General features: G+C 53.8%; 4 protein-coding genes across 4 annotated transcripts; 1 reads left to right on the forward strand and 3 right to left on the reverse strand.

Moving 5' to 3' along the window:
* Positions 1-564: 564 nt before the first annotated feature.
* AA0111_g11999 (hypothetical protein) lies at positions 565-5917 on the reverse strand (the record flags this gene model as incomplete). Its single annotated transcript, XM_028645927.1, has 3 exons — positions 565-620; positions 678-849; positions 905-5917. The coding sequence occupies 3 exons, from the start codon at positions 5915-5917 to the stop codon at positions 565-567; spliced, it is 5241 nt and encodes a 1746-aa protein (XP_028500394.1).
* Positions 5918-7722: 1805 nt separating this feature from the next.
* AA0111_g12000 (ATP-dependent RNA helicase) lies at positions 7723-9599 on the reverse strand (the record flags this gene model as incomplete). The annotated part of the gene is made up of 2 exons (XM_028645931.1): positions 7723-8177; positions 8231-9599. The coding sequence occupies 2 exons, from the start codon at positions 9597-9599 to the stop codon at positions 7723-7725; spliced, it is 1824 nt and encodes a 607-aa protein (XP_028500422.1).
* A 705-nt stretch (positions 9600-10304) lies between these two features.
* On the forward strand, positions 10305-11372 carry AA0111_g12001 (hypothetical protein; the record flags this gene model as incomplete). Its single annotated transcript, XM_028645932.1, has 2 exons — positions 10305-10324; positions 10376-11372. 2 exons carry the CDS (start codon positions 10305-10307, stop codon positions 11370-11372), a joined length of 1017 nt encoding a protein of 338 aa, XP_028500423.1.
* A 261-nt stretch (positions 11373-11633) lies between these two features.
* AA0111_g12002 (Mitogen-activated protein kinase) lies at positions 11634-13304 on the reverse strand (the record flags this gene model as incomplete). The annotated part of the gene is made up of 7 exons (XM_028645933.1): positions 11634-12256; positions 12413-12727; positions 12778-12844; positions 12906-12916; positions 12966-13087; positions 13140-13219; positions 13272-13304. The coding sequence occupies 7 exons, from the start codon at positions 13302-13304 to the stop codon at positions 11634-11636; spliced, it is 1251 nt and encodes a 416-aa protein (XP_028500410.1).
* Between the last annotated feature and the right edge of the window lie 533 nt (positions 13305-13837).

Genomic DNA, 13837 nt, shown 5'->3' on the forward strand with positions numbered 1-13837 from the left:
GTAGGGGCTAGTTGGTAAGTTTGCTGTGGTGGTCGCGTGCTGGTGGGGTGCATTGAAGACATCCAGGTACCAAGTCCGAACGATGACGAAACAGATCGTGGAACAAAACATCACACGCTGAAGGAAAACATTTCTGCCAACACACAATGTTGCATTCGTATCGAAATGCCTACCTAAATACGCCGTCGTTTCTCATAAAGCATGAAGTTCGTCCCTCATCAGCCACTCAAGACTCCCTCCAAACTTCATGCCACAGAAACCATGTCGAAGAACGCTATATAAACGCCATGCTCGCAAAGTGATATATGCGCAGGTATGTAAAGCGAATGAAGTCCATATAACCAATGAAAAGCTTTTGCACATCCCAATATTACTACTCTTCGTACTCTTCGTTCATTCAGCAAATGTCACATGCCTAAGCGGTGACCGTTGTTGCAAATTCTTGCTTGGTCGTTGATGGGAAAGGAAACGTGCGTCCCCCTTCTGTCCATTACTTTCGACCCAGCTATTGACTGCAGTTTGCCTGTTGCTGTGGATTACAATGCTGGGTTTGAGATGGATCGCCTAGAAAATCTCGGAATCAAGACTGCTACGGTAGCTCTCTAGAGACTCTTCATCATCTGTCGTACTTGTTAGTAACCTTTCTCAGTCGATACGTCAAGCAGCATAAGACTCACCAGCGATAGGCTTCCTGCGAACAACGGTATCCGAGTGTTGCAGCGGACTCTGTGGCTGCGGGCTCTTGCTACCCATGGGCCTGGGGCCAGTGACCCTTCGTTGTGGGCTGTCCATGCTAGCCTCGGAGCGGAGGTACTGGCTGCTCGGGCGAGGCGAGGCAGTAGGTGTCATCTTTCGCGCAATGTCAGCATTGTTCGCCATCTTATGAGGCGTGAGCTGAACTTACGCGATGGCCCCGATCGGTTTCAAGTGAGTAACGCACCTCTGCGATAGGTGCAAGCGGTGTCAAAGCACCTTGGCTACCGAATTCATTCGGAGAGCTGTACATCTGCCTCGTCTGCCCATAGCCGGCAAGCAGCTGTGGCGGCGGGATAAGAGGACCGTCATCCGGGATCTTGGGAGGCCTGGGTGGGCCGGCTTGTTGCTCCGAAGCAGAGTGTTGGCTGTAGCCATCTGACGAAATTGGTGAGAGGTTGCCAGCATTCTGTTGAGCCGAAATACCAGACATCCGGTTTCGCGCAAGCGATGGCATGCTACCCCACTGATCAAAATCTGGAGACCCTATGCTTGAACGAACAGGATTGTAGATTTGTGCTTGGCTCTCCAGTTGGTTCTGGTGACGACCGGTTGGCCCGGGTCGCGGCTGAGGGTGTTGCAGATTCAGCGAATTGCGATGCGCCTGATACTTGGGGTCTTCCATCTCGTACTGATGCTCCTCTGGGATAAGAGGCGATGGAGAGCGTAGAGAGCGCGCAGAGCGGACGGACGCCTGATCGTCCCTAGCCAGCGAAGTGTTGGAGCGAAGCCTATCGTCACCATGCTGCTGATACGGCTCGTCGTCATCGTAGTAGTCATCCAAAGAAGAAGACCTGGAGTGTGTGGATTGTGGTCGCCTCTCACCAGACACACTGTTGCGCGGCAGACTCTCAGGGTTGGTAGAAGAAGTTGTCTTCGACCATCGAGAGATCTTGGGGATACCGAAGATGGATGATGAGTTGGACTTGTGCTTGCGCTTCGGTGTGGTCTCATGGCTTGAGTCCCGTGTCGACTTTGGAGCTTGTGGGGGCGTACCCAAAGATCGACGCTTGTCTGGGAAAGCTTCCTGAGTTGGCGTTGTCATGCGCTCAGTGTTTTCGTATTGGGGATTACGCTCGTCGTACTCCTCGTCACTCTCCTCTCGCACCGTGCTTATACGGTTTGTTGGCACAACATCAAAGCCGGAGTGAAGATCTTGAATGCGCCGTGATGAGGAAGGGTTAGAAAAGTAACCCGACTGGTCGGGAGAAGGCGCAGTATTGGCACGACCTTCTGGCTCATAGCCTGCGTCATCGCTTGCTCGCAGGTTCTCGTACGAGTTGAGACTATTCGTCCTCGCTTGTTGGTCCAACGAGAGCTGATTGACTTGCTTCAAACCCTCAACTTCACCGAGCAATTGGACGAGCATTTGCTCGATGTGCTTGATGTCGCCATCGCCCTTGCCAGAGCTTAGTCCCTTCAGAGCACGCCTGAAGACACTCTTCTTCTTGGTCTCAATGTCGTCGTCGGAAGATGTGCGATTCATACGAGGGGGCGTCATGGGCTGAGGGCGAGGGCCACCCAGAATCCTTTGCTCCGCCAAGTTGACTCGCTTGTCAGTGGTATTCATGATCATAGTGTCCTGAGTCTTGATGAACTGCTTCAGATCGTCCAACTGATTGCGCATCTCGGCAGCGCTTCGGACAAGAGTTACTAGGATCTCGGTATCGCGTGCATTACGCTGGGCATCGCGAACGGTGAGGTGGTCCATGAGTGCCACAATGTCTTTCGATTCGATACGATCAATACCTTTGCCGGTAGCTGCGTCGTAGAGAGGCGAAGTCATACCGTGGGAGTTGCCACTAACGTGTCGGTCATGTTTGGCACGAGCAGCAAACATGTCCGGGCTGCCAAGATCCACGCCATTGTACTCATCACCGTAACCGTCATCATCAAAGATCTTTGAATGATTGCGGTTTTGAGGCGTGTACGCTTCACGTTGGTTAGCCGACTGGTAACCCTCGTCTTTCCAGCCGGTCTGGCCTGACGACAAAGGAGTGCGATTACTCTGCGCATAGCCTGCCTGCTCGTATTGTTGCTCACCTGGATAGGGATGATCATATTCATCTTCTACGGTGGCCTGGTGTCGTTGGTCGAACGAATCCGGAGTCTGCTGCTCCTGCCTTTCATAGGCAGCGGCAGCAGCCATGGCAGCAGCTCCAGCTCCGAGTCCAGTGACGCCTTTGCTGAACGAGGTAGGTGTACGCTCCCGCTCTTCTTGGCGGCTCAGCAACTCGTCGGTACGATCATGGTAACCATCTCCTCCGCCAATTGGCCCTTGGATAATTGATGGGTTGGTAGTCACATCTGAGTCGTCATCCATGCCGTACCCAATCTCGGGCATCATGTCATCATTGCCAACAGGATAGGCGCTGTGATGCATCTGAGGTGCTTCAGATACAACCGATTGTCCATCTTCAGACTGCGCAATGCTTTGCCTGGGAGAATTCTCGCGCGCAATGTTTTGTTTTGGAGATTCCTCAGCACGTCGTTCTTGTACTAGTGCTTCCGCCTTATCACGGATGGCGGCCCATCTCTGACCAGCAGGTACTTCTTCGGTTTGCACGTAGGCTGGGTTCGTGCTGACCTGCGATAGCATACTCTTCTTGATCGGGCTTGAAGCCATTGAAGATCGAACACTGATGGTAGACGGGTCGTGTAGGGATGCGACGGCGGATTCTACTGCTAGCGGTGTGTGAACGTATTCAGGATTCGAGCCGACCTTGCCAAGGTCTTGAAGATCACCAATCTTCTGTTGTTGATCGAGATACTCTACGCCTGTGCTGTCATCGGTATACATGGTCATGCGGTTGTAGTTCACAGAGCTGTCCTCTAGTTCTCGTCGGTACATTTCATTTTTCTCGTGGTTGCGTTCGAAGAACTCATTTGTGTCCTTGGGTGTCGTGGCCTCGTTAAGGATAGACCTCTTGCTTTCGAGAGTGACGCCCTGAGGTCGTTTGCGGGTACGTGCCGCCTTGGTGCTCGCTGTTGAGTCCATTGATGCGATAGAGAGATTAGACTCTCGTCGCTCAAATTGATGGCCAAGAGAAGACACAGATGGCCCACTGCGGATGGAGTTAAATCTTCGTGGTGAGCCTGTGATCTGTGCGTCCCCCCGATAGCTAGCCTCGCTTTGTATCGGGCTGACAGTATCACCACGTCTTGATTGCGTGTCACTCTCAATTTCATACTGCGATGCTTGAGGTTCTGACCGCTCGATTGCGCGGGCTTTGGCCGCAGCTGCAGCCGACAGACTGGCGTCAGTGACTTTCGAGCGGGAGGTGTAGCTGCGATCGCTCTTTGGAGTCGCTGTGCGGACTTCGTTGGTTGATTTGTTACTGTGAGCAGTGCCGAGCGTTTGTTGAAGCGCATTAGGTGTGCGGGTTGGTGTGCGTGGAGATGGTGAAATGTAACCACGAGAGACCTGTTGCAGAGGCGTCTCAGCACCTGTGCCTGTTATGCCAGTGCTCGTCGATGACCTTGACTGCGGCCTCTCCTTGGTCTCAGTTTCTGCGGAAAGGATGGAGTCGCGAGTGAGCTCGGATCCCCCGATAAGCTCGCTGCGGTTGAAGGGTAGAGGTGGAACGCGTTCCTCGTGGACGCTTTCAGATACGCTCTCAGATCGACTGCTGCGAGAGGAGCGATGCTTGCGGTGTTTGCGCTCTTCCTCCTTCTCTTCCCGCGAAGTGTGGTGCTTGAGAGCGGCGGTAGTAAGGCCAGCTCCGGCAAGCCCAATTAGCGCAGAATCCCGTTGGGATAGGGTCTTCTCGTCCTTGCTCTTTCTTCGATGAGACTTCTCATCGCGAGTAGTCGAGTCTGCGTAGCTCGAGATGGAGCCGCGACTGGATCGTCGCTCGCTCTTGCGACTTGATCCGCCAGTCAGTGTCGTCCCTGGGTTGTCACCATCCCTGTTGAGGACGACCTTGGGCTTGTTGCTGTGGAGTTTAGGCGCGCTCGAGGATTTGGAAACACGGCGTCTGGATGGGTCGCGAGAGCGGTCGGATTCCATAGTCTCGAATGTGGCTATGCTATCACGGTTGGCACGGTCGAACTTGTCCATGTTCCTGGAAGTGCGGTTCTCTTCTTTCAGCGCGTTCAACTCAGGGAGAATGAGGCGCTTGATGGCGTCCTCAACTGTGGCTAGTAGTTTGGGGTTGTTGATCGACGAAGTCCCAGAGACGTGAGAGCGACGGTCGGCGTTGGAGGAGAGCAGACTGGAGTCAGTGCCGCTCACTTGGTCGACTTCTTTGCTCCTTCTACGATGCGACTTGCGTGGTGAGGCGAGGTCATCTTCTCGCCGCCTGGAAACCTCTCTTGACTTGGAGGATCGGTCTTTGGACTTTGTGGTGCCGCCTTCTGCGGCCTGCTGCTGCAGCTTCTCCATGACGCGCTGTGTGATGCGGTCTTTGCTGAGACTTCTGCTTCTGTGGTGGCGGGGTGCTTTGAGTGTGTCCTGAATGGCCTCTGAGACCATGGACTCGGTGACTGCGTCCCTTTCGAGGCTTCGGCTCCTGCGCCGCGCGGGCGGGAGGATTTCTGTTTGGCCAGTCATACTGTCTGCGGGCATGGACGATATGTCCGAGGGCATGGGAATATAGCGTCCGCCGTCGCTAGAGTCGTCGTCGCTGTGATCGGGCAGTAGCTCGATGTCGACGGGCGGAAGAGAGGAGATGTTGGAGAGGTCGGAGTAATCGACGGTGTTACGGCGCGAGCTGTAGAGCTGGTCGTACGACTTGCTGTGGAGGGAGATGCGCCGCGAGTACGAGGCGGCGTGGGAATGGCGGTGGGTCTGGGTCTGGGTGATCTGGACGTGATCACTGACAGTGCTGTTCCTGCTCTTGCGGGAGGAAGGCGTGACCCGTACGCGCACACTGGGGCGCGAGCGGACTTGGCCTTCGGTTTCACCTGCTTCGAAGTACTCAATGAGCAGCGAAGTCTGCGAGGGGAACTTCTTGTGCAGGACACGGCTGCCACGGGGCTTGGTGGGCGAGGTGGTGTTGATAGTAATGGGGGTGCCGTCTTCGGGGACCGAGTAGGAGGTCCTGTCGGTGCGGTTGGAGACGTTTGTGTCGACGTCGTCGGTGTAGTTGTTTTCGTCTGCGGAATCGAGAGTCGAGGGTTCAGTAGGTGCCGGAAGAGGAGGTCTGTCTGTATCTAAAACCATCATAGAATCCGAAAGATTCTAGAAGGCGGGGTGGGTGACGGAAGACATGCCCGGCGCCGTTTTCCTCGAGGACGTTATAAGAGGGAAGTGTTGTTGTTTGAGGTGTGGGTGCAGGGCCGCACGGTGGCTAGTCCCCGTGTGCGCGAACCTGGATGTTGCTGGTGTTGGGTGCGAGCGCGAACAGCGATCGTGGGTGTGGGCGCGGACGATGCGCGGGAGCGAACTGCGTTATCGGCGGCGTGAACCAGGACCTGAGGCCACCTGGTGCATGTGCAGTGCGTGCGACGCTCTGCGACAATGGCGAGCTGGGCGCCGACGGTCGTAGCGAAGCTGGCCAGCCAGTGTTAGCAGCTGCTCGGGCGTGGCAGGGCACGCGTCACGGGACTCACCAGACCAGACCGCGCAGACAGCTCACAGCCGTCTCTCGGGGGTAGCAATGGCTCTACAAGCTCCGTCGAGCTGGTGGAGAGGCGGTCGTGGGAACACCAACTCCAGCTGTGGTGGAGAGAAAGCCGGGCTGGGTCCAAGCCTAGAAGAACAGCAATCCTTGTCGGCGCTAACACGGCCGAGGTGAGGCTTGTTGGCCTGGCAGATCGCTCGCTGGATTTGCGTTGGATTATTAGAGCCACAAAGGGTATATTAGACAATAGTCGGGAATTAAGAGCTGATCACGTAGAAAATGGTACAAGAGAGAGCGAGCAAGCCCGGTCAGTAGACGTGCGACAGGTCGCGTCGTATCTTTGGGCTACCGACGATACATCATGACTTGTCCACAGCCCAGCCACCTTCCCGCGTCAAGGCCATACAGCGTGCCTGAAGTCCCTCGTGGACGCCGTTGGCCATGCATGTTCCGTCGAGCAGGCGCGTGTTTCGAACCAAACTCTGCCCTCCTAGACGACTGCCCGACGAATGCCAGCCTCTACCGTCCCTCCACCCGGCTGAGCGCAGCAACAAGATGGCTGGTAGCAGCAAAAGCAATCACGCCGCTTATTCCATTCTATTCTTACCCCTCCCGTCGTCCCGCGCCGGCATGCACTTTTGCTGAAATCAAGTTATGCACACTCTGGGGTTTTTTTTTATCTTCACTCCCATCCCTAGACAGCCTGTCACTTCACACGTCTGTCTCACCGCCACATGTCAACACCGTCATGTAGGCCGTCTCGATACTACGACCGCTAGCTAGCTTCTAGCACCCGTGTCGTTACCAGGGGTGATTGTGCCGATTCCCCCGGTGGGCGGACGCATCCGCTTGCTTGTCTGCTCGACGTCATTGGTCATTTCGCTAGAGCGACTTGCCAGCGCATCCCCCATACAATCTGCCGCATAGCTTTTTCAAAAACTCGTAGGGCTGGGCTGCGCTTGCATGTCCATCAAGTAATATGTCAGAATTCAGATATGCTAGAGAACCATATTCCGAAGGATGCAGACTTGATGAACTGGCAGTTGGCCCGACCTGGTGATATTGCTCTTCTGCTGTCTCAGTGGTTGCTGCCCAAATCCCACTAGCGCTCACCGGTTTGGTGGCGTTGAACTGCCAATTTTCTCAGAGACATTCATTTTGCTAACCATATTTTGCACCCACTAAGTTTCATGAAGCTGCCAAGTAGAGAGACTGTGTCATGGGCGCATCTGATCACGGCTTTCTGTGCCACGCTACATCACATTGGCAAATTCCACGTTCCAAAAGTTACTCACGTCCTTCTGGGTACTCGATTAGATCATGCAGATAAAGCTATAAACCCTAGATCATTGTCCGTATGTGATTTTGTACGCCAAACTCCGATCAATGCCGTTCAAGCACCGTCTCAGAACCTCTTGCCTCCCCTCATCGGTCGTCGTTGCTGCTGAGGCTGGCTCCCGTACGCTCTTCGTCCCTCTACCTTCTTATCGCGGCTCAGACTCGCTCCAAGACTGATGTCGATACGCGGTGGTGCTGAGAAGCCGAACGACTTGGCTACCTTGACAAGATCCAGCTTATGCACATCGAATACTGAACGCAAGCTGTGTGACGCGTACGACTGGAGGTAGGACCGGTAACCGTCCTTCGCACTCTTGTTCAGGTAGTAGTTCTTGTTGATCAAGGCTTCCAGTTGTGACTGTATGTTGAGGATCTTGTTGGAAGGCAGCTCGAACTCTACAAGGGGCACTCGGTTTTCCTTGAGGAGCTTGAGGAATCCCACCTCAGAGGGCAGGAGGAACATCAAACTCCTGCCTTTGCCGTTGGCGCCTCGAGCTGTTCGACCGACTCTGTGGATGTAGTCTGCACATGTGTCAGTATATGTTTCGTATCCATCGCGCATGATCAAAACTTACCTCGGGGATCATCAGGCGGGTCGAATTGGATGACCCAATCTACCTCAGGAATGTCCAATCCTCGCGCAGCAACATCGGTACAGATGAGTGTGCCACTTTGTGCGTTGACAAACTCGAAGAAGCGGTTCGTACGTGCCTGTTGCTTAAGCTTGCCGTGCAGTCCAAGCACTGGCAAGTCAATGTAGTTGAGCAGTTCGCTGTAAAAGTCGACTGATGCGCACGAAGACAAAAAGACAATGACCTTCTTCTTCTGGTGCTTCTTGAGGAAGGAGAAGAGGAGCCTGAATCTGGTGTCTGAATCGCACAGAACGTAACCCTGCTCCAGTCCCTGGACCGTGCTATGTTCGGCTCGATGATCGACGTTGATGTACAGAGGTCCTGGCTTGAGCGAGATCCTTGCGAGATCCTCAACCTTGGTGGTCTGTGTTGCCGAGAACAGCATGGTCTGACGCTCCGTGGGCAGGATCTTGATAATCGACCTCATCTCATCCTCGAAACCGACCTCGAGAATTCTGTCCGCTTCGTCGATGATGAGCGACCTCAGGTTCTTGAAAACGAAGCCTTGTGTGTTGTGTAGGTGATCGAGAAGACGCCCTGGAGTAGCGATGATCAGGTTCAAGCCCTTCCTGATCTTCTCAGCTTCCGCGTTTCGGTTCGCGCCACCGATACAGATACCGAACGTCTGGCTGTGCGATTCCATGAGCTCGCGAGCTACACCAAAGATCTGCAATGCAAGTTCTCTTGTAGGTGACACAACAATGACACCAGTTCCGTTGCGCGGCTTGAAACGCAATTGCGAAAGCATTTCGATGGCCGGAATAAGGAAAGCCAATGTCTTTCCACTGCCAGTCTTGGCCGCTCCAAGCACATCCCTTCCAGACAGCAGGGGTGGTATAGCCTTCTGCTGGATCTCTGTCATGTTCTCGAAGCCCATGTTCTTGATTGAAGACATGGTTCGCTCGCTCAGGTTAAGCTCATCGAATCGTGTTGGGTTCGCCGAAGGCATGGTAGTGCCTGATGGAAGGTCAAGAGCATTGCTGCCCGTGCCAGAAGGAAGCTCGGGGAGCTTGTCGTCGTTGCCTTCATCGTCTTCCTCGGCGCTATCCTCGTCGTCGTCGTTCGCGGCACTGGCCTCGGCGGCAACCTCCTCTGCTACCTTCTCGTCTTCTTCCCCATCACTCTCTACCTCCTCGGAAACCTCCTCAACCACAGGCTCGGCTACAACGGCTTCCTTTTCCTTGCGCGCCTTCTTGCGCGCCTTGGTGGAGTCTACGCCATTATGCGCTGGGACAGCCTCTGCTTCGGCGCTCTTTTTGCTCTTGTGAGACCTCTTCCTCTTGTTGCCTGACTCGATCGCGGCGGGCGACATGGTGTATTGAGCGTCTTGGGGGTGCTATGCAGTGCAGTGACACGAAAAGTTCGATTTGGAGCGCATGCCAAAAGTTCGAAAACGGGGAAATAATTGTCGCGCTAGAGAACTAGCGCAACAATCCCTGTCGGCGGCTTCACTCATCGCCGCAGTGTCGAGCGGTCACTACGAACATGAACAACGGGACGGAAACCACCTTAGCAGAAACCACAGTATTTTGTGCACCCACGCTGTGGCTCCCGAACATTGTAGTGTAGCTCGATGGAAATGTCACAAATAATACATGCACTCACGCCACTCACCACTGATGCTGATTTCGGGAATCGTATACGCCTGAGCATGCTGAGGTTCACTTTAGCTAATCCTATACGCTTCGGTCTTTACGCTCATTGCTAGACATCTGCGCACGGAAATTCTGTGATTCGTATTCCCACCATGTCTTCAGATCGAGACTGTCTAACAGTCTTTCCATGCCCGTCAGAACGATCCATTTGTAAGGGCGCTAGAACGTCATTCCAGGCACTATCAGACCAAGAGGGAAGTGATGCCAAGTTGAATTACCAATCAAGTGGAGTCGCATGATCCCTTGTTCATGAGTTGGGCCTTGCTGATAGATTATCTCTAAAGCCGCCTCAAGCATCTTTACTACATCAATACCTTGAACAACTTTGTGGTATCGTGTCCTTGACTAGTTGACCTTTGATCATGACACCCAAAGTTTTCCTGTATGTTCACATGCTCGCAGCTTCCAAGACAGACCACTAACTCGCACGCAGTACAGGAGGCACAGGCTACATCGGTGGTTCCGTCCTACATACTATCGCAACCGCCCACCCTGAATACCACATCACTGTTCTGTTACGCAAAACTCCTGAAAACTTCAAATCCACCTTTCCCAACATCGACGTCATCACAGGTGACTACTCGAGCGCCGACCTCATCACATCAGCAGCGGAGAACGCTGACATTGTTATCCACAATGGCGATTCAGACCATGAGCCCAGTCTAAACGCTATCATCACGGGTCTTCTCCACCGTCCAATCCCGGGCTACCTCCTTCACCTCTCCGGAACAGGGATTGTATCTGACTGGGCCGACGAAGAGTATCCAGGGAAGTTGAACCCAAAGATATGGTCGGACATTGCTTCTCTGCCTGAAATTCGTCAACTGCCCCCGAACGCACTCCACCGCAATACAGAGACCATTCTCCATCATACAGTTGCAGAGCACGGCGATAAAATCAACATAGCAATCATGTGCCCACCGGATATCTACGGTAGAGGCAAGGGGCTAGCAAAGACCCAAAGTGCTTTCATCCCATTCTTCATCAAAGAAGTGAAGAACATGGGTGGTAAAGTAGTTTACCTCGACCAAGGTGCAAATACGAGGAGTTGGGTGCACGTCGACGATTTGATGCGTCTGTATCTCCAAGTCGTGGAAGCCGCGGCATCCAATTCAAAAGACTTCTTCAACGAGAATGGATACTACTTCGCTAGTACACAGGAGCATTCTCAGATTGATGTTGCGAAAGCGACAGGAGAGGTTCTGCACAGACATGGTGTGATCGATGATGCGACGCCCGTGCAGATTAGTTTAGAGAGATTGGACGCAATGGCGAATATCCCTGGATTTCCCAGACTGGCCAGATATCTTTTTGCAAGTAATTCGCGCACGAGGGCAGAGAGAGCGGGGAAGGCTTGGGGATACAAAGGCGAGGCACCAGGCTTGTTAGAGTGCTTGGAGGCGGACATACTGGATGCTGTACGTACCTAGTGTCTAACCATTAAGAGTGGATGACGACTTGCATAACTCGAGCAAAACATCCATGGTACAACGACAGGAGCTTCATACCGCGAGGTGCCGTAGATGATTACAACACCACTTGCCAAGTTCATATATTGCGAAGACACTCTGGGGTACATATAAATGAATAGGTTTTCGAGAGAAATTACATGGGGCTCAAATATTACCCAAATCCTTCACGCTCTGAACAATGAGAAGTTTCTTGTGTCCAACAACATCATCTGGATGCAATCATCGCATGCGACCGTCAAGGCCTTGAAGGTCACGCTCCAAGTCGCTGCCGTTCCATCCACCCTGGTTGAAGGCTTCTTGTGGCCTAGGGTCTTCGTAGCCGGCGCGATCATAGTTGTTGGGTATTGGGACTTGAGGCGCCTGGTTCGCCCCAGCGCCTGCACCGGGTTGTACGCGGACCATCTGGCGGAAGCGACTGACTTCGTCCAAAATCATCTTCTTCATCTCTGGAATCTCCTCGACGACCTCAAACTGGAAATCAAACGTTGTTGGGCAGGAAGGCTCGTCGGAGGCGTCGTGCCAGATTTGTAGATACCTGTGCTCCAGGGCTTCTTCGACTGAGATACGGCTCGATGGGTCAAAAGCGAGCATGCGGTCGAGCAAGTCGAGCGCGTCTGGATTGGCGTTCCTAAATAGTGACTGGAACGAAATCTTTTGCATGTATGGTAGATTGCGAACGTAGTCCTGGGCACGAGGCGAGCCGATACGTGAGAGTGTTTCTTCGTTTGGTGTTCCAAGATAGTGCAGGATCTGGTTCAGTTGGTCGACGTAATCCCGGCCCTTGAAGAAGGGCTTGCCTCCGAGAAGCTCAGCAAGAATACAGCCTACTGACCATACGTCGACTAGCCGAAGTCAGCTATGTATTCAAACGCCGGGGCGGCTAAGTTGGGTCCGCTTGTGGTTATGCAGACCCTGGGTCTGTGGGGTCGCCAGAGTCTACACGGTAAAGCCATGGAACTCTGACGTGCACGAGTGGAAAAAAAATGGTAACTACTCACTGGCTTTCGTGTAGCTCTGGAAGCTCAACATGATCTCGGGAGCTCTGTACCATCGCGTAGCGACATATTCAGTCATGTAACCTGCATTCTCTTCGGGATCCATGGAGAAACCTCTTGCGAGACCAAAGTCACAGATCTTGAGCTCGCAGTCGGCGTTGACGAGTAGGTTACCGGGCTTGAGGTCGCGATGGAGGACGTTTGCTGAGTGGATGTACTTCAGACCGCACAGAATTTGGTAGATGAAGGACTGGAAATGGGCGTCGGTGAGCGGCTGGCCAGAGCGGATGATGGCTGCCAGGTCACACTCCATGAGCTCTGCACCGTGTCAGCATCTCCTTGTCAGATGCCAAGAGGAGAATCTATACCTTCATAGAGGTAGCACTCATTGAAGTTGTCCGGGCGGGGAATGTCCATGTCGTAGAGACATGTTATCTGTACGACGGGATTTAGCATCGTGTCGGAGGGTCTGCTTCTCGGACTAGGTGTTTCTTACGTTGCGGTGGCCTGGCGAATGTTAGTCGTGGCAGAGCCGACGGGTGCAATCTAGACTTGCCTCTGAAGTGTTGCAGCAGCTTGATCTCGCGCAGGGCACGCTTTGCGAGGATCTTCTTGCTGAAGACGTTGGTGACCTTCTTGATAGCCACGCCTTCGCCTGTCTGGTTGTTGGTAGCCGCACTGGAAGGCACGGTCAGTATCCGCATGCGTTGCGCCGTTGCTCGGGTCGTACCAAACGATGCCATAAGCACCCTGTCCCAGCTCCTTGGTCACATTGTAGCGCTCGTCGACGATGAACTCCTGGTTGAACACCTGCAGCCTGTAAGTACACATGCTCGGGTCTGAGAGGCGGATGCCACGCTACCTTGAACACCTTGCGGTTGGCGAGGTCGCCCATGATAGCAGATGCGGCGGGGTAAGAGCGAGGGGTAACCAAAGCAAGCTCTTTCTAGTTTCTTTCAAAGAAGGAAGTAACGATCGGGGCGGTCGCAGGAATCGAGCAGCAGAGAGAAGGCGCAGGCGGCAGACGGAAGATATGATATAAGGCTAGGCGCGCGGCCAATGTGATGACTGACAGGAGCTGCTTCAACACAAAGCGGGGCGGCGGCTGTCGAAACCGGGTGGGCGGTGGGACGGTCAAAGAAGGCGCAGAGTCTTTACCGGGAAGTATGAAGCAATAGGAAAGCGATTGACAAAGTGACGATGCAGAAAAGCGGTCGTCCTGTGCCTCGTCGCGGCCTCCGTGAGGGCAATGGTGGGGTTGGTATCCAGTCGCAGCGCATACGAGGGGTTCAACTTGGCCCAAGGCGGCAAGGCGCTGGTATAGCCACCTTCCTCAGACCGCTTCGCCCGCGCCCCTGGCTCTGCCCTACAATCAGGACAATTGCCTGTTGCAGGTTTATGACCGTTTAGCCAGCCGACGGCCAGACC

Source organism: Alternaria arborescens (genome assembly GCF_004154835.1).
Source record: "Alternaria arborescens strain FERA 675 chromosome Unknown contig_63, whole genome shotgun sequence".
NCBI lineage: Eukaryota > Fungi > Ascomycota > Dothideomycetes > Pleosporales > Pleosporaceae > Alternaria > Alternaria arborescens.